The sequence below is a fragment of the Lepidothrix coronata genome, unplaced genomic scaffold (genome assembly GCF_001604755.1).
Source record: "Lepidothrix coronata isolate B3197 unplaced genomic scaffold, Lepidothrix_coronata-1.0 Scaffold84, whole genome shotgun sequence".
In the NCBI taxonomy this organism is placed as follows: Eukaryota; Metazoa; Chordata; class Aves; order Passeriformes; family Pipridae; genus Lepidothrix; species Lepidothrix coronata.
This window is the reverse complement of record NW_016690264.1, coordinates 3,564,308-3,589,169: the sequence shown is the minus strand read 5'-3', so window position 1 is coordinate 3,589,169 and position 24,862 is coordinate 3,564,308. Positions and strand designations below refer to the sequence as shown.

Below are 24,862 nucleotides of genomic sequence, written 5' to 3'. Positions count from 1 at the left end.
AGTCATGCTGGGCACTGCACAGCATCTGCTTGGGCATCAGATGAAGTTAGAAGTGAGAGAAAAAGAACATAATGAAGGATGGAAAAAATACACAGAGGAAGGGAAAGATGGCCAGGATGGTGGTGAATCTCCTTCAAGAGCAGCAGGTTATAGTCCTGACCAGTATGCTGGCCTCAGTGTAGTTGGGAGTGACACTGAGTATCTGGAGGAGAAAGGAGCACTCTCCCCACTTCCACTGGAGCCTGTTCCACTCCTTTTCTTCTCACCCTGCCTCTTTGAAGCTCCAAAGTGAAATGGAAATATTAGAGTTGGTACTATTCAGCTTATTTTTTCATAAATTCTGTGTAATTGTGGATGTGACAATTACATTCTACGAATTTATCCCATGTTAATCACAATTCTTAGTTTATATACAAAGCTGTTGTGTTTGGATGAATGCAGGCTCCTCCATTTATGTCCTCTTTTTATAAACAGTGATTGTTGCAGTTTTCCAGACTGTTGTGTTAAACCTCACGTGCTGAGTTCACAATTATGGAAAACCTGCAGACCCCAATTATCACTGTGGGTCAAGGGACATGCTAGTGAAATGCTTATGAGTAAACACTGCAGGATGTGATCCTTCCTTGCTGGGTCTCCTTTTACCCCCTTAAGCACCATGCATATTTTCTATATTTTTTAGATAATATCAGGTTCTCATTAGCAACAACTGCAACAGGACAGCATGAAGTGTGATAACAGGAGAAGTTCCTGAAGATGCAAGGGAAGACACTAAGAATAAAGGAAATGTTGTTTTTCCAAAATTTGTCAGAATGTTTGGGTTTGAACTAGCAAATAACATTTTCATGAGGAATTTAATTTCTCATATTTTTTCCCGAGTTTTAATCCAGCTCTACATGCAGCTTTCTGACTCACACTATGACTTAATTTCGTGCTCTGTGCTGTGCTCACTGCTGTAATATGTGAGCATTCAGACATCTTCATTTCATCACTTTAATTAAAGCAGGAGTCCTTACCCTCAAATGTGGACAATGAGTAACACAGCCAGCTATACTTGTTAGGCTTAGAAGGTTTTTTTAATTATAGATGTGCCTACAGGTATTCAGTGCAATCCTGCTTTAGCATTTAAGCAAGTGATCAGCTTAAGTGAGTTCAAACAGCTCTTAAGCACACGCTGCATTGAGAACTTAAATGCACTGCTGAATGGGGACACGAATCAGCTTCTGATTTACTGACAAATTTGTTATCTAGAGAGAATGTCCTTCCTTCCTAGGATCTTATTAGAGGAGTTGGAGATAATAGCCTTTTCCTACTGGTGCCAAAATCAGCATAAGATCTGTCTTCACGTGGTATGCAGCAAATTGGCACACGCTATTTTGCTTTCTTTAGCTTATCTTTAGCCTTTCCCTCTCCCTTTATTAAAGAATGAACATGAGATGCTTCGCAATGATAATTTTCAGAAGGCTTTTTATTTGTGAACTGGGAATTTATTTTTTTTATTACTTTTTTTATTAGATTTATTCAAGTTTTTACTGATACTCCAAAACCCCAGAGATGAGTTGAAAGGACAGAAACTCTTGACTTGATCTGTGCCACAGAAATAATCACTAGCAGAGGTACAGCTTTTCTAATGTTCTCAAGGCATGTTCTCCTGACTGGAGAACTGTCATCTGGGCACTGTCATCTAAAGCAAACTTTTAAAGAAATAAATATGAAATTAGTTCAGGTAGCAGTGCCAGTAAGCTGTGATAGAAGGCAGTGAATTACTGCCCTGCAGGCTCGCTCTGGCTCTAAGGCAGCTGATGGTCCTACCAGTGCTTTCCATCCTGGATTCAGGATGGCCCTGGCTGGGCACTGAAGTCATGAGAAACTGTGGGAGAAGTCTGAAGGGTGCATTGGCTCAGGTGGAGCTCCATGCAAAGGTTTGGTCTTGGGCACTTGCTCAGGGATAAAAGTCCTTGATGTAAAGAATTTCTCCCCAGCTCAGCTGAAGGGGCCACAGCTGTTCTAGGAGCCCAGTGACATTTGACAAAGAGCATGAGTAAAATCAGGCTTGAGACAGGTTTTGACATAAGAACAGAATCATGCCTAAATGCAGTGTGGTATTGGTTATAAACAGAAGTAGTGGAAATAGGATGTTACCGGAGATTTTATTTTTTACTACTATTTAGACTTTCCAAAGTGTCCATGTGATAAAAAACCATGTGATAAAAAAAAAGTATCCATGTGATAAAAAACCAAGGTCTGGTAAAAAATCAGGTAAGGGCAAAATGTTCCAACATTCAGTATTCTCTGAGAGTAGATAAAATACCAGAGAAATGGTGTGATAAGAAAAGACTTATTCCATCTTAAAGTGTTAGCTTATAATGTTAGTTAAATTAAGCAGTTATTGATTTTTAATATATGTTCTCCTCTTACTGGCTTATTTAAAAATTCTTTTTAAGCTTTCAGGATTTATTATGGGGTGCTCTTAATTTGAGTGGCAATACTGAAATATATATGCTCTGTAGCATGCTGGCTGTTCTGCCAGCAAAGTAAACAGCACTTTAGATAAGATTCGAGCTTGCAGCTTCACTTAATGAGAACATCAACTTTCAGGGCACGGATTTGCTCATGTAACCAAATAGGCCATGCATATCCCTATTTATTATAAAAATTAATATACAAAACAAACTTTATTTGTGTATCTATATGGGCAAGACTTTTTATGTCTGTGTCCATATCTGCATAACTTCATTATAACAGTACTCAGTAGCTCAGAGAAGGAATGACAGTGAAGCTCTGTGGCATCACGTGGGTGCTTCAGCTGGAGGAGGAAAATCCAACAGTCCTGGTATGAGAAGGAGTCATGTAGTGTATCCCCACATGTCTCTCTACTGGATTGCTCTCCACAGTGAGCTCTAGATGATATGCACAGCACAAAATGCTTAGCTCTACACTGACGTTAAAATCAGTACAGAATAGAACATAGGAATTGGTACTGTGTGGTATTTGATGATAAAATTAAATTGGATGCTTGTAAGAAGAATAACAGCTATGCCATATTGCTGCGTGGATGCTGTTATCTTACATGTGTGTTCATTTCTCTTAATGCTAAAATAATGCTGCAAACATGGAGTGAAAAGGAAAATAATGTCAGATTTATAATCTGTTCGAGAATGTTGCTCCTTTTACCACAACCACGGTGCAAAGCAAGAGATTCCTCTCCATATTTCCCTGTTAAAGAGGAAATGATATTAAATGGCACTGTGTCTTTTTATACAATTCACAGGGAAAACCAAGAAAAGCAGAAGGAAAGAGCCATGAGGCCCAGCAGTTGCCCTGCTATGCAGATAGTGAAGCCACTGACTAGTCTCAACCTATCTTAGAGGTTTTTGGTAACTCTGTGAGACCGTGCACTTGGCCATCTGTCCTTCTCCCAGTGCTACAAAATGCACAAGGTGTATGATACAAACTTTTTCTTTAATTACACAAATAACTATTGTAAAATATAGTTGCATAGTGGCCAAAAAAGGCAGTGTGTTCTCCTTCCAGGCCTATCAATAAATCTGCACTTTTTCCTGTTTTTTCTTTTTAAATTCAAATAGTTTAGTTGTACTGACTGAGTTTTCTTTCCTGATACAAAACCTTCAGCCGAAAAAGCATTCTTTAAAAATTCTAGCAATGAAAAATGTAAACCAAACATTAAAATTTGCTAATTGTAAACCCCTTTGTCTTTAGAGTGCTGCATAGCAGATCAATTCCAATTAATTATTATGTGAAAAATGTAAGACTTTTTGGTTCATATATATATTGAAAAGATGCAAAGCCAATATAAAAAGAATTTTAATTGGTTTGAGATAGTAGCAAGAAATGATTTTCCTTCATTTGTAGAATCAAAAAAAATGAAAGTATCTCAGCTATTAAATTTGGGAAAGGAGTGCATATTTCAGTACTGTAGTTACTGATGTGTGAAATACAGAAAAATGTTAATTGAGGTAGGCTTGTGAAGTGAAATTAGTTGCAAGTGGACTGTAGATGAGCAAAGGGATTCTTAGAATGTTGCACCTCAGCCATACTTTGAGGTTAATTCATTAAAGATAATTGGAATGTTAAATAGCTTTCTATAAGGAATCACTGCTACAGTGGTCTAACACTTTTAGTCTGATTGAATCAAATGCTAATTACCAATATTCAGATTTATGCTATGCTTATTTATGTACTTGCCACCCTGATTACTTCCTTGACTGCTGATAATGTTTTCTGTCAAGGGTGACAGCCCTTCAATCATCTGAAAATAAGGGCTGAAATGAGGGGAACTTCGGCAAGAACTGCCTGTCCCCATCTCTATCCATGAAGTCTGTTACAATACATGAACAGTTGAGCAATCTTTCAGTGATTTATAGCTGATTAAATGGTCACCAATAACCACAGAGTAAATGCAGAGTCTTTGGTGTGGTTCTCTGTGTGGGCTTGAAAACACTTATGCACCATTGCACCCAAAATTCTAACAAATGGGCTCTTGGCACAGACGTAACATGAGTGAGTTTGCAGCCAAGTACCCAAACTGTGGTCTGAGTGCCTTTGGGACCTGAACGTGTCTTGTTGCACTCCAGTCAACGAGGCAGATCCATGGTCTCTGGAAGCAGGGAGAGGTGGTCTGGTCTTTCTGGCTTTGCCCCGTCTCCCCCCAGACAGAGGCCATTAGATGTGGTGGGACACAATGTCCATTCCCTCATCCAGGAGGAAAGAAAATCAAATAATGCAGGATACCAAAGTGAGTTGGACAAAAGTGAACAGAAATGCTGCTTTACATCAGAAAGCCAAATACAAATCTATAGCCTATCACAGATTTATTTTTTTTTCTGTCCTTTATTTATTGCTGTGACATAAGTGTCCTCTGCATCTATTTACTCTTACCTGGGGTCTCAGGCTTGCATATTTCATGTGCCCAGATGGCCTGCATCACTTTGTGAAGGATGATCTCTCTGTGCTGGAAAGGTACGTGTGCCAGGTCCCACGCATGTTATCACTTATTTATTGCCTCCCTGGCGGCAGCCTGTCGCCAACAGGCGTATAATTAGAGTGGCTCAGGCTGGAGACCTGTGGAAAGTCTGAGTACTTTCATAATTGGCCAGTAAGTGGTGTAGGTTTGTGCTTGAATCCTCTATGATTTCTGCTATCGGAAGCTCAAGTTTCTTTCTTCAGCGACATATTTATCTTTTATTCTTATAAAAAGGAGAAATCCTTGAATTATGGATCTGTTCTCATTTGTGTTGACTTACTTGATGACTTGTTATTAGAAACTGCCAGCTTTTGCTTTTGGAGAACCTTGGAGGCATTTAAAGAGAACAGCAGTCCCTCTTTCTGCTTGTGCTCCCACCCTGTACGGAAAGAGAAAAAGCAAAAGGAAAAACTGAAAAGTAAGAATAGGAGAAAAATGTTATCAGAAAAACAGCTAAACCAACAGCATAATCTGCAAGTTCTGTGCGTACTGTTATGATATCTGAAACATAATTATCAAGCTTAAGTTAATTAGACTAATGCTTAGAAAATCTGGCATGGCAGATTGTGGTAAGTAATTATATATACCGATTAAAAGATGTAATATGCACTGAGCAAAAGCAAAAAGAAAACTCCATTTGATACAGCCAGTGAACACAGACAATTAAGAAGTCAAGTAGATGAGCACCGACAAAGATACTGAACTTTGTGGAATATGATGGGCGAGATGCCAGTTTTTCAGTGGAACAGATTTTGCACAGTATCAGTCAAACTTTTGTTTTATGAAAATCTATGCTACTGTTTCCTAACTCAAATACATGAAGGGCCATTTGCTTTTGCGTTAGGACTAGCTGACGTGAATACATGGGTATGTGCAAACAAGAATGTGACACTGGAGTACTAGTTTACATATATATAGAAGTTGTGTAAATGGCTTTTCTTAAAAGCAATTCACAAGATGTCATATGAGAAATAAAGCTGTGAAGACAGTGTCTTCTGCAATTAAATGTAATAGTGATTATGGGTCAGGATGAATGAGGAGAGCTTGTGTGCCTTCGTACACCTCAGTATGTGCACAGGAAAACCCTGAAGCAGACTGAGAACATGATAATTTTTGTGACTTTTGCTTGAAGAATAGTTTAAAGAAACAAGACCTAAAGAAAAGAAAGAAATGTAGCAGCAGACCTGTGGAAGAAGTACTGATTGCAAGGTGCCCTGCTCTGACTTCAAAATGTGTCTAAATAAACAAAATTATTTTTCAAGTCTTCCACAATGTACGTAACTATACAACCAATTTCCCAATCAACTCCCTCCTGAAGGTGGAATGGGAAACCTGAAAATTCCTAGTTTGGCAAATTGAGATGAAGCAAGTCCATGTGTGATCCATTCTCACAGCATTTAATCCACAAGTATTTGACTGTGCTTCTGGAGCAGTGTACAACCTCTTCTCAGCTGAGCCCCGTGTTTTATTCATATCTGCTGGAAATTGCTTTCATTTCCGTTGATCTCATTGTTTCTTAAGGCATAAACAAACTGATTGAACTGAAAGCAAACAAAATTACTTTTTGTCTCTGAAAATTGGGAATGTTTGGGCTACTTTTCTTGTCTTTATACCTTTTTTTTTTTTACCCTTCATCCCCCATGGTCATGCGTTCGGCCCATTCTTGCAGTGTGGGATTTTCTGTAGCTCTGAATCATGTCCTCTGGATTATGATAAGAGGAAGTGGTGCTCTGCTGCCAGGGTATAATCACCAGAACAGAACTTGCAAAAATATTGCAAACTAAGAAAGTTTCCGTTACTTTTTCAGATGAATATTTCTCAAATATTTGTGCTCAAAGGCTTTAATACTAATTCTGTGCAAAAGTAATGATGCTGAAGTCTACGTATTAAATAATTGTTATGCAAATGCTATCAATACATGATTTCCATAGAGAAACATGGAATGTCTAGGAGGTTGTAGCATGGGCAGTGGCAACTGTTTTTTCTTAGGCAGTTTAGTAAGACTTTCAATGTATTTTCATAAAAACCACCTTTCTACTAGGAGACGCTATCAGCCTTAATTAACTGCAACATATATCCAGCTAAAATTAATTCTCCCCAAATTCACAGTCTCTTCACTTAAATTAGTTGTAGAATATCATATTCCCTGGCTATTATGCCATCCTTGCTCTTCTGTGTGGGCATTATGGGGATACAACTGTGGTCTTATTCCACAGAAAAAGAATTTCAACAGAAGGGCAACACTGCAGCTTGGAAGAGGAACAAATATATTCCTCCCTCTCAAAGTGAAGGCAGCCTGTGCCCCTCCACTCCCTGAAAAACCAGTTATCCCAGTTTGAATTTCTCCAAGTAAATAAGGGCTCCTGTATTGGGCCACATATCTGTGACTTTTTGCTATAATTTGATTTAGTGAATGAGTTCAGAGATTCATCTGAGGGATGAGGAGTCTGCTTGCACAGTACCAAACTGTTCCTCACTTTCCCTCCTCTTGCCCTGTCTTTCCACTTATGCTGTGAAGGCAATGCAGGGACCTCTTGCAGAGCTTACACCTCCTGTGTCCATCCATCCCAAACAGAATCTGGGGCCATATATTGCTAGGGGTGACATGTCTTTGTGAAGTTTGTGCAATATGGAAAAAAGTAACTTGGGTGAAACCTCATATGATGTCTCTTAAGGGAACTTCCTCCATGAGTTTTCCAGCAATATTAACCAGCTGGAAAAACTGGAAGAGGTGATTGAACGTCTGAAATCTCCAATTCTGCTCCCATATATGGATCTGGTGCCATCAGAACAGCAAGAAGTGTGAGCCTCAACGGGGTTTTTAAAATATTCTAGACACTGAAGATTTTTTTTTTTTCTTTTACTGCTGCTACTTTAGGAGATGAATTTACAGACTCTGGGGTATTTGCCCTTCACAAAACTTGTTTGGTTCTTATATCACTAGGTCAGTGGAATATCAATAGAGTGTTAATGCAGTCTGTCTTTTAGAGTTTCTTTCATTTCTCAGAGCAAAAGTAAATGTCATTCATATTGGCAGGTTGTAATGGGAACATTGAGACACTAGTTTTTAAAAATATACACAGCTTCTTTTAAGTAGTCGTTGTCTCTCTCTGTGTCTTCAGTGTGTCTATAGCAATTACAAGGTTAAATATCCCTTAAGATGGTAGAAAAGGTCATTTTGTTGTCTTTTCTACCCCATGCCTCAGTGAAATATTCATGGTACGGCTCAGGTAGTGGGATCGGGTTTAATGTTTCGTTGCATTGCCATCTGTTTTGTTGTTGCAGTTGTTGTTGTTTTTTCCCTTGGAGGGGGGCGAGGGAGCATGGAAGCAGCAGTGAGGGTTGCTGGCATATGGGTCCAGACCTGATGGAAAAGAACAATGAATCTGCAGGAACAGAGTAGCTCCTTTTATCTGCACTATTTTCTTTTTAACATTAAACAACTTCCTAGTGAAAATCTGCCATTATGCATGTGAATCATCAGTGGTAGATGTAGTAGGCTCTGTGTCTCCTCAAAGGCTATGAAGCCACATTAAAGTAGGCTTTTATATTATATGTAAAGTTCATTTGCATGACTTAGCGCAGACATTGAAATCCAGCTCCTCACTGAGACAAATGGCATTAACAAGTTACAGGGGTGAATGCAGTAGAGTTTTCCAGAGTATTGTGGTGGCTCAGTGGCAAAAGGCAGCACAGAGAAAGGCTAAACCTTCAAGGGGATTCAGGGCACCCAGAGGGCTTTTCTGCGGGTGCCTGAGTCCCTTGGCCACAGCCAGCCCCCCCCCAGCCAGCTGGTGGTGGCACTCACCCCCCTGCCTCAGACATGGGGACACCCCAGTGACACAGAGACCTGGAGGGGCAGGCTGAGTTTCTCTACAATGTGTTTCTCATAAACGAGTTTTAAGCTCTTTTGTAACTTTATTTTTACTATAATGAGGGTATTTGGCCCATAAAGTTTCACCAGGATTTTTCAAATCCTTTTTGATCATCTTGCTCTTTTTCAGCATTTCCCTCTTACTGCTGTAGATTTAAATGTCATGACATTTTAAACATGACTTATTATAACCAAACAGTATATAAAACAATATGCTGCATAATAAATGCAGCCGTATTTTTTTGAGTGAATGTTAAATGAGAGCAATTTATTCCTCAACCTATTTTAGTACCTACTTACTAGAGGGTATTGGCTGCCTAAATCCCTGGGAGGCAATCTTGGAGGTGAGGTAGCCTTGCATGTGCAAGGCTGAAAGCTGAAGTATTTGAGGGATGCCTGAGGGAAAAGCCTGTCCTGGGGATGTAGCTTTATCCAGGAGTGCCATGATCCTGAGCACTGTAGGGAAAGCAGAGAGGATGATCCTGGGAAGGTCTGTTGGCAGGTGAAGGGTCTCCTGAGAAGCACAGACAAAAGCAGGCTTTGAAACCCCAGTGGTTCGCCTCAAATACATGGTATGTGTCATTTTAGACATCTGAAGTCTCCTTGAAATCCTCCTACAATCAGTGGAGAGAGTGACTCAGAGGATGAGTTACTCCAGAACATACTGATGGAATGTTTTCATCTTAATTTTGGAAAGTGTTGGTGAGGGCGAGGATTTCTTTTTTTAATAGGAACAAGATAATTCCCCAGAGAAGGAGAGATCTCCTCTGAGCGCTGTGGGATCTTCCTGCAAGACCCAGAGATACAGTGAGAACAGAGAAACATCCCCCAGGAGGTGGGGGCATGCTCATATTCCCCTGTGCAGTGAACTTGTTCTGTGCTGATGCCGTAGGACCTGCAGCTGATATCCTTTGTGCTGTCAGAAAAAGACAAAGAAAGCAAATAAACCAAATCAACCTCCCTAACACACATGTGTCTTCCTTGGCATGTCATGAATCTTATTGAGTGTGCTCAGGGTACGGTAAATATTTGTCTGAAGTTAAGAAGATTAGTAAGGGAAGTTCTGACTGATACTCCCTGCAGCAGGAGCCAGAATACATCAGCCTGATACAGGCACCTCGAGGTTATCTCTGCTCTTGGAGTGGGACATGCACATCTCCCTGCAGCTCTGACCTTCTGGGAAGAGGCTTTCAGTCAAGTAATACATGCACCTGCATGAAATTTTTGAATCACTGACTCTATCCTTGATTAAAGTGCTTTTCCTTGATTGAAAATAGCCTTTTTCCAAATGAGTAACGTTGCATGGCAGGCTGTGAACGCAGGATAAGGTTTCCTCCAACATTATCGCATTGATGACATTGCCATTTCTTACCCAGGTCTTTACGCAACACGTTTCTCTTGTGCAGACAGCCCTCTGTAGCCAATGTCATTAGGAACCTCCCCACAATAATCTACCTTTCCTTCCAAGGTGAGGAAGACTACTGAGGTGTTTCTAACATTATCTGCTAACTAGGAGGATAATGAGCATGGTGAAAATGTATCTAAACGCTTCTATATATTCTTGCCTGGATTCATATCAGGTTGTAAATAGCAGTTCCCCAAGCCTTTGGCAGGACTTCTTACCCCAGTGGATATTCCTTCAAGTATCTCCTTTGTAATGTGCTCACTTTCCAAGAATTCTATCTCGGTTGGAGCCAAACTGGAAGTTTGTCAACATCTGAGCTCTTCAGAGTGAAATCTACATATTTCACCAAATGGCAAATGTGCTTTCTACACAACTGTCATTCTGCTTGTGGGCTTACTCGTCTTTTATACTTTCAAAAGCATATTTCTTAAGATGCCTTTTATATTTATTCTCTTTTCTTATCATTTTTGTATTCAGAATTGTTAGAAACTAGGGTTTGCAGAGTTTATTTTAGCAAAGCACTTAAACACATACCCTTAAGGGTTTTACTTAACCTTTATGTGTGTTTTCACAAAATTCTCTTCATCTAAGTGCTTTGCTAAAAAGGGATGCAGTTATTCATATGTCCATGTGAAGTGTGAGGTTCAAGTCTTTCCCCAAAGCACAACAATAAAACTGAAAAAAATATTTGCAGTCACTATGACAAAGAGCCGACAGGAGGGAAAAAACCACCACTCTCTTAAACACAGCTTTGATAAACTGAGGTTTCCAATGGAATATATGCTTTGCAGCAATAATATCAGCAGCTGTGAGGTAGCAGCATATTTCATGCAGTAGCGGTAAAACAATTGGAGAAGGATTTTCCAGTAGATAGTTAAAAAATTGTCTCATATAGAAGGCAGACAATTTAGGCTTCTTTTTCGTCTCCTTAAATAATTCAGATTTAATGCAGCAAGTAAAAACCGCCCCAAAATCAGGGATTTCTGATTCGTGCAAATGCAGATATCTGTATGATATAGAATCATAAGCAAAGTCAGCAGATGAGAAAATTATAGGATGTGTTTTTTTCAGCAGTGTTCACTGTAAATTAGAGCAATTAAATTACAGCAGTTTTGTAGCTGTAATTAAATATAGAGATGGGCCCAGAGATGTGGAAAGCACTGAACTGCCAGAGCTGCTCAGGCTGCAAGTGGCAGCAACGGTGAAAGGGGCTTGGAAAGGGGTCCTGATCCCACAGCAGCTGATGGGGGGCAGACAGGCCTCTAGCACTGCATCAACACATCTCATAGGTGGTCTCTCGTGTGGTCAAGAGGGAGCCTGCCACGCTTGTCCTCTGCCTGTGTTTTTGCCTTTCCTGGGGCCCTGACCACAACAGCTGCAGGGGGGATACCCAGCTGGCACATGCCCTGGGTTGGGAGCTCCTGCAATGATTTCCCCCAGGTAGGTAAACTGGGATATATAAGGCCACGTGATTGCAGAATCCCTGAGAAGTTGTTCTGTGAAACTGCTGTTTCATCCATTAATCTTTCATTTTACATTGCTAGTCAAGTCAAGACTTGAGCCACAACTGAAGGTTGAGGCAGGAGGCTTGGACTGGCAGAGGAGCTGCCCACAAAAAAGCTCACACTCCCTTCACCAAGACAGCAGAGAGTGAGGAAAGGCTGGAGCATAGCAGGAGGTACAGATAATGGCAGCAAATGTATTTAATTACATTGTGAGAGAGGTGGAAATGAAGTCTTCCTAGGAGGTTATAAGCTAAATACAAAGATAAGTGAAAGGAAAGAAAGCACTGGGGGAAAAGAGCAAGGAGGACGAGACCAGGGAGAAGTGGGCAAAGGAAGCTATTCAGGAGTTAAGTTGATGTAAAAGCAGTACAAGAGGAGGCTTAGATGGCTGGAAGTCGTTACTCATCACCAGGATGAGGAGGCCCTTAGGAGGTACAGCCAGTCCAGCCCTTGAGTTTTTCTTCCACGTGGTGGATGCTTGTGCAAGAAGAGGGGCAGGGATGTGCTGTGGTGTGTGTTGATCGTGGCTCTGGGGCCATAAGGGAGTTGGAGGAGGAGGTACACGTAGCAGCCCTTTGTCTTCAGTCTCTGGAAAAGGGTTGCTACTGAAGAGGAGAGATGAGAGTTTCAGCCTCCTCATGGTTCATGTGTTAATCTCATGCTGAAATATCACTCTACAGATTTCACCCAAGTATAGGATTTAAGTATGGAAAAGATGATTGTGTATCCCAAGGTGTATTGGTAATAATGAACACCAGCAGCTGGGTAATGCCTAATCTCTCATTCAAGCTGCTGACAAATATTCATTCTTTTTTTGTTAGCTGCTGCTTTTGATAATATTATATTTTATAACAGCTGAAGCAGCTGAGTTTTGTTATGTTGCTGCAGTTTGGTGTAATTATTCTCCATCACTGTAATTTTTCTTTTAGTTAAATGCACTGAAGGTTATAAACTGTTAACTATCAACTGTAAATATTCATGGGCAGTGAGAATAGTTCTAACTACCATAAAAGCTTTTTCCCAGTACTTTTGGCTAGTGCTCTATATTTACACAGGTTGCTTTTCTCGTGGTGTTATGGCATAAGCAGAACAAACCATAATATGCATATTACTTCAAACAACAGCCAGTCGTAGATCCAGGTCCCCTACAGTCTGCCATGTTGAGAATTCTGGGCTCTTCCACAAAGGGCAAGAAGGAGAGGTTCCCCAATGTGAATGTGCTATAAAACAATATTGTGTTTCCCTTAAGAATTGCAGTGATAAAAACATAGACCATTCTGCAGCAGTAGCAACTTTAATAAAATAACATAAAGCACAGCTGTCAGGTCTGCCAGCATCTCACACAGGGAGACATGAGTGAGAAAATGAACACTTTTCACAAGCAGAAATATTCAAAGAGCTCCACTGTTTACATGTAATCAAGACTGACAGTCATAGATTATCGGTGGAAGAGCATTTTCTGCTTGAGGTGAAAGAAGAGGATAATTTATCAGGAAGCCCAAGAAGTCAGACATCAGTAATGATCTGCTTGAAGAAGGGCATATCTTAGAAATAGCGCATTTATTTGTACTGCAAGGCAAGAAGATGTTCTAAGTTATAAACAAGAGTCTTAGTGCTTGAAGAATGTTGAGCAGATACAGTGGGTAATTTGCTGGGCAACTGCGATTAGAGAATTGACTAATGTGTGTCTTGGTGCTTGTTCAGAATATTAAAAGAAAAAGTTAGCACAATGGATATTGTCTAAAAGAGCTGTTCATGCCCTCTCATCCTGTTCTCTCCTTTTGGAGTTATCTGAGCTATGCTGATTTGGTTGCTTACTCTCTTGTTAATGTTAAGGATTCTGAGACACTTCTGTAATACAGCAACAGGTTTGGCTTCACAGAATTTGGGGCTTACTGAGTGTTGCAGTTGGTTGCTTGACTTTCTCAGTGTGTCCACAAGATCGGGGTGCACCTTTTCAGTATGAGAGGTGCATGATGCCTGTGTGGAGAGCAGGTTGAGGCTGGGATTCCAGGAAAGTTCCAGGATTCATTGCTGCTCCCCATATATCTGTTTTAACCTTAAGTCAAAGATTGATTATTTTTAAAGGTTAGCTGTTACGTAGCAAAAGAAACCCTCGCCTTTGCCAACTCTGAGAAGTCACTGTGGTCTGCAGCTTCACAGTTTTAATTTAGACAACAACAACAGCCATTGTAAGTTAAGCCTCCTTATTACTACTCACTTCAGTTGCTTCAAACTAGGAAAAAAAAAAATCACAACTTACGAGTCACCCCTCCACTTTACTGGTCTCCTACTGGAGTCAGCTCTCACTTGGGCTGTGCAGAAAAAGGACAGCAAGGGAGAACAGCAGTCAAATCATGTCACTAAAAGCAATTCTTGCAGGTTAAACAAGGAGACCTTGAGGAACAGGGGCTGCCCTCCCTTGCCTTCTAGCTGTTGCCTGCTGTATCTCCTGCTGGTGCTGGGTCAAATGAGCAAGACACTGCTTTTCTCAGAAAACAGCTCACACCTCAGTCAGACAATTGATTTACCACCACTCACCTTGTCCTGGTGCATCCTTTTGTGAAGTGTGAGCATTCACAGTCCGTGGGAAGTACAGGATGATGTTTGCTCTTCCTGATATCTGCCTCTCATTGCCAGGTCAGCTATGGTACCCACCCACCCTATCAGTGTGTACACTGGGTGAGAGCAGGCACGTGGACACAAAGGGTGCCTGTTGACAGTGTGTACACTGTTCCAGTTCCTGGCTGTTAAATCTTTCTCTCTAATTCTGTACAAGATGGATTTATAACACACCCAGTGCTAATGTAACAATGAAGATTAGTCCTTTACTAGTCAAACAGTAATACACTTTAATTTGCCTACAGCTACTGTATTGTATTGGCATGAAAGGAAATAGCTTTCTAATGCAGCTTCAACTGCTGAGCAGGGAGAAATCTGCACTGCAGAATGTAAAACTACATGGGACTATAGCTGGCAGCAAGATTCAAAACAGGAGAAACACAGCACAAGTAAAAGTATTTGTGAGTTGGAGGTATGCTAACAATCCTAGTTTATTGCTAAACTTGCCATATACAGTTATGCAGTTTGCTTGGCAAGTTCATGATTGCTTCCTCTTTTTCACCACTTCATCTTCTATACAAAAATTTGTCCTGGAATAAAAGGTGTAAATTCATTAGTTTCCAACTTTGTTTGTGACATTAACAAAAAGTGGATATTATAAAGTTCCTCAGAAGCTGGTGCTGTTAATACATTCTGTGCCGTGCTCTGTACCTAGAGACACACTGGGAATCTCAACACTTAAGCTGTTAAGCAAATGTTTCTGCTGTCTGTTGTAAATGCAGTGCTCACTTGACAAGTGTCAGGCGTTCTTTCAATGGACATGTGTACAAATAATCACTCAAGTGCCAGTATTTACTATAAATAGAACTCTCTTCTTCAGGAAAGCAGCAAAGCCATCAGCTTCTTCCTTCTTTTTGAGTGGCAAAGGAAAAAATTATCATGTTTGGGACAATATCACTTAACACTTACTGCATAGGGGATAGAACTTTTTTTGTGGGCATATTGTGCAAGTTAGATGTAAAAATTATATGTTTCACTTATTTTTGATCTCTTTTTTCCAATAAACCACCAATTTAATATAATTATGCTTAAAATAACAGGGTTTTTTTCTACAGGGATGTTTCTCACTTTCAACAAGGGCAATGAAGAACTAATAACTTGCATGCAGAGAGGGACTCTATCTCTTCTGAAAACTACTGATGTAAACTGCTGGTGGGAAACTGTCACCACTCTCAACCAGTAACCTTCACCCTCCACCTCTTCATCACCAAGTCCTGCAGACACATGGAATAGTTAGAATGGTTGTGTACAGACATGTCCTGAATTTGACATTAAAACTGGGGAAAAAAAATTAACAGATTTTTTTTCTTCTTTCTCCCTCAAAAAGTTGCAACGACATGACAAAGAGGATTCCCCCGACAAGTGGAGGACAGAAGAAGAAATGGCAGCTGAAGCAGCAATTCTGAAGAAGTATTTTCAGGACAATTAGAGGTAATGACTTATACATTGACTTACTCCTGCAACACCCAATTTTCTGCTCAAGCCTCCCTCCATAGGCAACTTGAGGACAGAGGGGGAATATGTAGAATGGAACAAAGGAAACCAAAGCTCTTAGGCTGTGTTCTTTCCAAAAGGACACAGCACTCCAATAGTGGCTGAAATAACATGTTCCTTCTTGAACAAATCAGCACCATCCTAGAGCATTTTATTTCCAGACAACAAAAAAAAAGTGTATCTGGAAATCAGAATCATCAGTGTTTACTTAAGAGGAGTGTCTAACCTAACATATCCTCTCTCTGGTCTTAAAACTGAAAATAGGCCTGGTACCTCTATGAAGAGCTAAAAACTGTTGTGTCTGTGTATAACCAGATATGCATATGCACCTATGCATATAAATTCCCAGCAGAATCCATACTATAGAGTGTTGTAAGCAAGTGCTAACTTAATCTGTCAAATCTTAAATCATCTGATCAGTTCAACTTTAAAAATTAAGCCTGCTGGAAAACTGCCTGTTCTGCTAAATTTTCCACTGGCCCTAGAAGAAAAAAAGATTTGCAGGGAGGATTAGAAAAGAGAAAACACTTGGCAAACACTAACACTGGTGCTCTAGAAATTGAGAGTTTTTCATTTTGTACTTGGAGTCCCAGAAGCCAGATTCTTACAGCAGAAATGAACTGGCCCCCGGAGATCAATATGAGTTACGCCGGGATGTGCGCTGCAGCAGGGATGCCAAAAGCTCCCTCTCCCCTGTTCCCCATATGTTGTTTGCCATCATCCAGCACTCTCATTTCTCTGTCATTTCTGACTGGTTCATATTTTTTCCTCTCAAGAACCAAAATCCCATAAATATCCCTCCTTTCTGCCCATGACTCACCGCTTGAGAAATCTTGAGCTGAACTACACGTTGTGCGTGTGGCACACTTACGTGGCAGCTCCCATCTCCCGTCCCATTCTGCCTTCTCCATTTGGATGACATTTTGGATGACTCCATTTGGAGTCCATCAGACTTCCCTTTCCATTTTTCCTTGCATGATGACCATGCTCTTGTCTTCTCCAGCCAAGCTGGCTGTGCCAACCCTTCTGCAGACTGGCATGGAAAAAGCTGTGTAACACATGTAATTCCCATCTAGGAAGGAAATCTGTCCTCAGCAGCCGGGACCTAGGGACCTCCAGGGTTTGGAGCAGCAGGGTTTGGACTACACAGTCAGGTTTCTGCAGTGGCTACTGGAGTTGTGTTTAGACACCCACTTTTCACCTTCTCAGAAATTTGCTCCTCAAGAATGAATTACTCAGCCAGAAAGAGCATATCCTTAGGTAATGCATGTGTAAGCACTCTTCTCTACTAGCAGAGGCATTATGAAGTGCTTCATCTATGGCACAGCAACAAATGAGCAGTACTTAGGATAAAATGGCACAGCCCTATTCCAGTGTGATATTATTTTCCATTATTTATTTGGTAGTTTGGGGGAATTTTTTTTTTTTGATCTGTTCAGAAATGAGGTGGAAATGCTTTTTTTTTCTAGAGATTCTTAAAGGGATTGAAATTAAATCCCCACATATTAATAAAATGTTCTTTATCTATACTGATACTAAAGCAAAGCTGGATAGATGGTGTAAATTCATTCCTGTGAGCAAATTCCTGTGGCTGAACATCTATTTCCATTTATTATGAAAATAAATCAGCACGTGTCTATGTGGATGACCTCTTGATAAGTTTCCCTTGATGTAAAGGTCATTACCTTTCCTAGAACAAACTGGGAAATTAAATCTTTCTGGCATCATTATCGTGAGAGTATTGTGCCTAGTACAGGGAGTCCTTCCAACCCTTCATTCCCAACACAAGGCATCACTGTCAATCTCTTCTCCCTGACATTGTTTTGCTCCTGAGGTTTAAGGCTCTGAACCTGAGGTAAAGGTATATCTGAGCACCTTCTGCGTTTCTCGACCTTTATCTACTCTCTTAACCTTGCTTCTAAAGTGATGAAGATTGAAAGCTTTTGGCAAATTAGCAAGGTTATATGCATCCTTCTTCAAAGCTATTTTTGTATTTCACCTACAAAGGATTTATTTAGCCATTTATAGGTTTACCCGAATGCCACTTGACTTGAGGTTTTTTTTCATGCAGCACAGGGAAAGTCAGAAAGAGCTGAATGTGGGTGTTCTGGAGCCAATAAATAGCAATTTTTAAGGCCTCATGCATTATTATATTTTCTTTTGCTCAAAGTAGCCCTGCTCAGCTAGATTAGCCTGAACGGACTGAGCTGTGTTTCAGAGCTTTTCCAGCTACCCTTACATTTATCACGAGTCCTTCACCACCTGTCACAACTCCTACAGGACTTGACTAGGCACAGTAGCACCTTCTACTTGTATTTATAGACTGTCTGATCAAGAAGGACTTGCAGGCGCCTTTTGTTTTTCCTAAGAAATACTTGAATAAGGCAAGAAGCTCTCAATTCTCTCCCTACTGCATTTGCTGGTGCTGATCCCTCTTGGCTGGTTGACTAACTACAGTTGAGTGCTTCTACATCAGTCCCGAGACAATCCAAAATATCCACCCGCTTGCTTAAAGAAGTGAACCCATTTAGCCTCGCTAAGTTTACACCCTTGAGAAAATGCTTATCTCTAAATAATTTAATCGTATGTGCAATTGCTTAGAGTGGATGCAACTGAAATCAGTGGGTGAATTGGTGTTTTGCATGTGTTTCTGGTCTTTCACTCTGTGTCCCCCTGCCACTGTATCCCCATCTCATTAGAAGGACTTGTCACTTCTTGAACACCCCCAGAGAAAAACCTTTCTGGGGACAGGATATTTAATATAGAATGGCCCTAGCTGGTCACTCTCTTGCTTAATACCACCAAGATTTGACCTCTTTAGACCTCTTTAAAAGCTGTTTCTCATTCAGTGTTGGCTGTCATATGGTCAGCTGTGTTTGATAACTGATTGCCCTTTGAGGTGGATCCACAGGGAAAGAGTCCTTCCTCAAAGAGCAGGATTTGATGCAGCATCCTAATTTCCAAGCCTATTTTCAGATGTGCCTTTTGAATTTTCTAACTGTCTATAGCTGGGTGTTTTGATAGTCTGTTTTGTGCATTTTAAATTGCACATGCCAGCAAAAAGGCTAAAGATTAAAAGAGTTACTAACCTTCAGATAGTATGTGAAAAATGTATCTCTTCAAAGGCAGTTTCACTCTGTGTTGTTGTTTCTGAAGGAAGAACCAGGCTGCACAAGTTTCAGTAGAAGTTTCCTATTTTGTGTGTAACTGAAGTAATATTTTTATGCCATTAGAAAAATAGTCATAAGCACAGTGTCAAAATGTCCCTTTGCATAAAGAGTTGACAGTGATATTCTGTTGCCAAGTGCTTTTGGAGTTACAAGTGTTCTATAGCTTTTAATTGCTTAACCATCTGAATATTTTGTGTAATTCAACATGCCAAATTCATGTAAAAATCTCTCCAAATAATGTGTCCTGCACATTCTTAACAGGATTTCTGATGTCAGTTCTTCCCCTTTTCCCCAGTCTGGCAATGTTTCTGGGTAACATAGCCATTTCAGCTTTTCAAGAGAGTGTAAATTTTATTCCTTTTTTCCCCCACTCATTCTTTGAGAGCACTCATCCTGCCTCCCAGCTGCCTGTTCTGCACCAAGATCTCGGCATGTGTGGAAAGATGCTGTTCTATTGACTTCAGCAGGGGAATTACCACTGTTAGTAGCAGCAGACCAGAGGGAATTGAAACTGGCAATTTGACTTGCATCTGATTTTGCTCCAGTGCCTCTGGAGCGTGACAATCCATGCTGCATGCATGAGAGTGAACACCAGAGAAATCCCATCACTTTCCTTAAATTTAGGCCAGTATGACAAGATGACTTGCAACACCCTTCTTTGCTTGTTTTAAGAAAATCCCTCCTATTATTTCTGGTACTTAAAATTGCATAAAACCACAAAATAATGACTTTACCTTGGAATGGATCCAGGAGTGGATCTGGGACACATGCTGTGCAGTGAGAACACATTCTGCCCCAGAAGATGCTGTACCTGCAGTGTGGACCACAGGGCAGGTTGTCCCCTGGGTGGGCACCACAGTGACAACACAGGCGTGGTCAGAGGTATTTTCAGCAATAGATGCTACCTGTTGGCAAGCAGAGCCACGATGCAGTCATGAACACATGCTGTGGTGTGGGGAATGGGAGCAGGGAGAAGGGGTGCAGCAAGCAGAGACCCCTCAGTAATTTCAGAGCCTCACTTTATAAGCAGGGCAAATTTTTGAGTGCTTACACTGGATTAGAATCAAGGTGGTTCCTGGTCGTGGGGAATTCCCAGAGAGCCTGGTCTAGGCTGTTCATGGCTGCACTCAGGAGCTGTTTGTGTATAATCCAGAATTAAATACACATCCTAGTAATCGGCTATAGATTTCTCTGCACTCCAGACTTAACTGTTATTAATTATATCCCCTACTCAAAAGCCTCCAAAAAGCATTAATTAGAAAGCAGGAGCTGGCAGTTTGCTTGTCTGTGTGAAACTATTATGACCCAAGAGTGAAGTATAAGTTTCAAAAGAAACATGTTTTATGAAGGTCACCTTGGAAAACATCATAACAATCTGTCAGGAGAAGAGAATGCAGCACTCCAAGTGTTCATTTCAGTGTGACATTATGCTTTAAGTAGTTGGAAATAGCAAAGAGAAGATGGATCAGATCATAAGGTCTATGCTTTTTCACCCAAAATTCTCTTTTTTCTGCAATAAGTACATATAAAGTAATCTCTTTGTCATTTCAATGGGACACAAGGAAAGTTAATATCAACAGAAATCCACAGATAAACATAATCTGACCCTTGCTGGTATTTTTGAAGTGTAAAACATCCAGATCCTCCACCTCTGCAGGAAGGAGAAGGTTTATACACAGGAATTACATTATCTCTTCAAGGGAAGATAGAAACAGCCAGAAGTGATGCAGCAGCTGTGTACAGCAGTGATACCCATGCTGGAAGGCTCAGGGCAAAAGGCTTCCCCAAACAAATGTGGTGTGCTAATGCACAGCCACCTCAGCATCAAGGCTGATTATTTTTCTGGTTGAAGCATATTATTATTTCTTATGAAAACAAAGCTACAAGAGAGTTAGCCAGAGTTATGAATGAAATGTCTTCCTCTTGTAGGAGGCCAGCATAGACATAATGTCCCCCTCACACCTATTCCAGGGCTCTGTTTCGAGGCTGTAAGTAGTACTGTGCTGAAAGTTATACATCTCGTTCTCTGGACTTTCATTTCACTATAGGTGTCCATTTAATTCAGCTGTCGAGTACATGAATTCTGTACAGCACTGCTTGGATCCTGTAATTATAGCTCCTGTAGAAACATCGGGGCCAGAGACACAGACAAGATTGTACAGCACAAAGGCAAAGCAGCAAATGGTTACTGGTGGCAAAGAAAGTTGACAGAGAGCCAAATGTTCTCTTAATGTTCTCTTGACCTGCATGTCCAGCAGCCTGAAGGCCTACTGGGCCGTCTATCAAATACCAAATATTTTCAATCTGATCAGTTCTTGATTCATCATTAGGCTTTGTGTGTCACATTGTGTGAGAGGAAAATGGGGAAAGCCAAGCAAAACTGGTGGAAATTGTGTCCCAGGACCTGGGATAAAGGAGTTGAGGTACAGGGCAACGCTGAGCTTCAAATAGGGATGATATCAACTGTGGTTAAGTACTTTTATACCCAAACCTCTGCTAAAATGGTGCTAATCTCTTGCCCCCAAAGCTGCCAAAGGATGCACTTACTGAGCAGCCAGACCCTCCTTGAAGCAGATTCACAAAAAAAGTGCCAAGTGATTCACAGGCTGCCATCAAACTGTCAGTCAGGAGGGGCACACAATGGAAACTGTTGCTCAAAATGCCATCGGAATCGGAAACATATGTTTCAGTGAGAAAAGACAATCAAACAAAGAAGTGGGTGGCTGGGGAATTGCAGCCACAACAGCAGCAAGGATCCGAGCCTCACGCGCAGCCCCGGGGAGAGAGTTCGGGGGCCGTGCCCTCGTCTAACAGTCGGGTAACAGCTTGGTGTTTAATAAGCTGAAATAATTTCCCCGGTATTGAAGCCGGCTCTAAACACATTCTGAAGTGAAGGTACAAAACTGAAGATACCAAGCCAAAAACCCATTTCATGCTCAATTATTAGCGAAGAGTTGTATCGTGGTATCCTATTGCTGTAGCTGCTGCTTAATAGAACTGCCCAGAGAGACATTCTAACCAGCAACTCGGACGTGACCTCAAAGCTTGAAACCTGCCTTTGTGTGAGTGTCAGTATTCAGGCTGTGTAGGTGGAAAGGCATTAATAACTCCTCCAGTAAGTAGTTATTTGAGAAAGGAAGGGGGTGATGGATGTTGGAAATGTGTTAGATTGAGCGTACTCGAGGCTCTGTTGTTTGCCAGGATGTCGGTCTCTACACAAAACCACAGGTATTGCAGGGGTAAACCCAAATGCCCTGTTTGTGTCAGCACCTGGGGCTCTTGCAAGCCTCCAGTTAATGCTGCAATAGCAATTGTGCTGTGAGCTTGGGCAGGGATTTCACACACAGCTTTCACAGCTGCAATCAGCTGCAGTTGTCAGGCTCTCAGCATTTCTATTTCTCTGCTTCAGGAACACCTTCTAGGTCTGTCATGGCACCTCTTACAGGTCTCTTATTAGGATGGACCATCAAGAGGAGCACCAGTTTGGAGCAGACAGGGCAAAAAATACCTCATTCATTCTCCAGCATGTGAGACTGGGGGCATTTTCAGGGTGATGGCCCCCAGTCACTGTTGGGTAATACCTTGGCATTATGCAGAGTCCCCCCACAGAATCAGAGTGGATGAGGATATACAAGAGATGATGGTCTTGAGTATTTGGAGGAGCTTATATAAGAAATCATGAGCCCCAAAGAGTCTTGCATGAGGTTATTATAGGAAAATAGATTTGAAGAGTAAGAAACTGGATTTGATGACACAAGATGCCCTTTCTAATCCTTTGTTCCTATGAGCAGCGGTCAGCAGAGCTGGGGCTCTGCTGTCTTACTCAGGGACATCAGAGAGGTCGCCTCACTTCATGTTTGTTTTTTGTAAAATGATCCTGACCTCTCTTGGAGGGTGTTTTGTGAGTTAAGAATGAAAAGCACAATGTGAAAGGCAGGCATTAGTATTACTTGGAAGTGAACTTTATTGTAAAAGCAGATAAAAAAAATCAAACAAATGCTCCTCTTTCTTGCTCTGGTAAATAATTTTAAAATAGTTGCGTTGCAAGGATTTTCCCCTTTCTCTGTCACACAGGCTGTAATAGGAGCTGAAATGTGCCGTGTGGGGGTTTAACACTGAACATTTCCTTTTGCCTGTTGCTGTCAGTGTCTCCTGTCGGAACATCCTGATGAGCACCTAAGTCATTAGTAATAAACGGCCTTACATTTTGTCTTACTAACAAAAATCAAAGATACTATTATGTGTAACAATCTGTTATGTTTGATATTTCTCAGGTAACAAAGTGTTTGAAACACATCCCATGACATAAGGAAGTCCCCAGAAAGAAAGACCTCATTCTCCAGTTCTCAGTGGCCCTGGAGCTGCAGCTCAACAATTTTATTATGTTCAACAAATATGGGATTCTTCTATGAAAAATTTTATTGGACCTTTGGATATCATCAAGGTTGAATTTCAGCTAAGACAACTAACAGCACTGGTTCAGATATTGCTCTGAGTAGTAACTCATATTTTTCTGAATTGTATACTTGGGAATGAATCTTTTTAAATTGTCCCTCGGCCTAAATTGAAATAAAGTGCTGGCAAAATCAGGTAGCTACCGTGTTTTGGTACATTACAAAGTGTTTACTCCATGTTGTGCGTTTTGATTCAGTTACTGTATGTGGGCTATTATATCATACAAAAAATTAGATCTTTTAGCAATATAACAATTCATATAAACCAAGGCTTTGTTACAGACTAGCCAAGATAAACTTAAAGAGCTGCTGTTTTGTCAGGTGAGTTCTATAACAAGAAATTTAAAGCTTCCTAAGATCTTTGTTTTCTCTGTTCTTTTAATGCATTGTGACAAGGCTTCTGGAGCTTAAGGTGATATAAAACCCTGCTGCAAAGCAATTAATATGTAAAGTTGCTAATGGGATAGTAATCACATTAGGGTTAAACTGACACAAATGGCTGCTTGCAGCAACAAACAACCCGAGTGGGAGCCACCCATGTGGAACGAACTCGTGGCTAGAAATGCTGTGTTTGGACCCCTGCACAGGAAGAAACCCACCATGGGTTAGTTGTTGATTGCTAACATGTAATAAAGGAGAAGAAGTCATACAACAGAGAGAAGAGAGAAGAAATAAGTCTGCAAGATATCCATGAAAAGAGAATCTGTAATCTTGCTCTGGAATTGCAGGGAAATGACAACTGAAGCTTTCTGTGTCCCCTGAAATCAAGATGAAAAACAAAATGCTACCAAGTCTTCCAATAAGAGCCATGCTGAGGGAGGCCATATGGTGCAGACTCTACCTGAGGGCTTGAGGAGGTCAGGGTCAGGTCCCAACCAGAGCCCAGCAGTGCTTTGCATGCCTGACAGCACAGTGTGGTCAGGGTCCAGAACAAATTAAAGTGCTCCATGATAGTCTGTCCTAGAGGGTTGCAACCTGACCCAAGAACTGTGAAAATGCACAATGGATGAACTCTAATAATTTTCCTTAACTCTCTCTCTGCTATGCGCTGCAGAGCAATTCAGTCCATTGGTTTGAAGTCTTTATGCTAGTCAAATATAAATAGAAACACTAGAACACAATCACTGACATTTGATTCCAGTTTTTACTGCGGTGCTGTTAAAATATTACTCCTGAAAAGTCAGTTTGATTCAAAGATTTTCCATGACCCAGTGTGGCCCCCAATATCTTCCATTAGCCCTTTTAAAAACTGTACAGATTGTAACACTATTTCTTTTTTCACACAGAGTAAATGAAAAGTCCATTTTGATGGTGTCTGCACTTTTTAGACCCTGAACAAGGGCTGAATAAACAGGAA

General features: G+C 40.9%; 1 protein-coding gene across 1 annotated transcript in view; it reads left to right on the top strand.

Moving 5' to 3' along the window:
• Positions 1 to 23,637, top strand: part of FHIT (fragile histidine triad) — a 213,514-nt gene extending 189,877 nt beyond the window's left edge. The window contains exons 5-6 of the mRNA XM_017820522.1: positions 15,715 to 15,818; positions 23,326 to 23,637. Of these exons, the coding sequence (XP_017676011.1) occupies positions 15,715 to 15,816 (102 nt within the window). The 3' untranslated portion in view covers positions 15,817 to 15,818; positions 23,326 to 23,637. The remainder of the gene's footprint in view (positions 1 to 15,714; positions 15,819 to 23,325) is intronic.
• Positions 23,638 to 24,862: the final 1,225 nt, after the last annotated feature.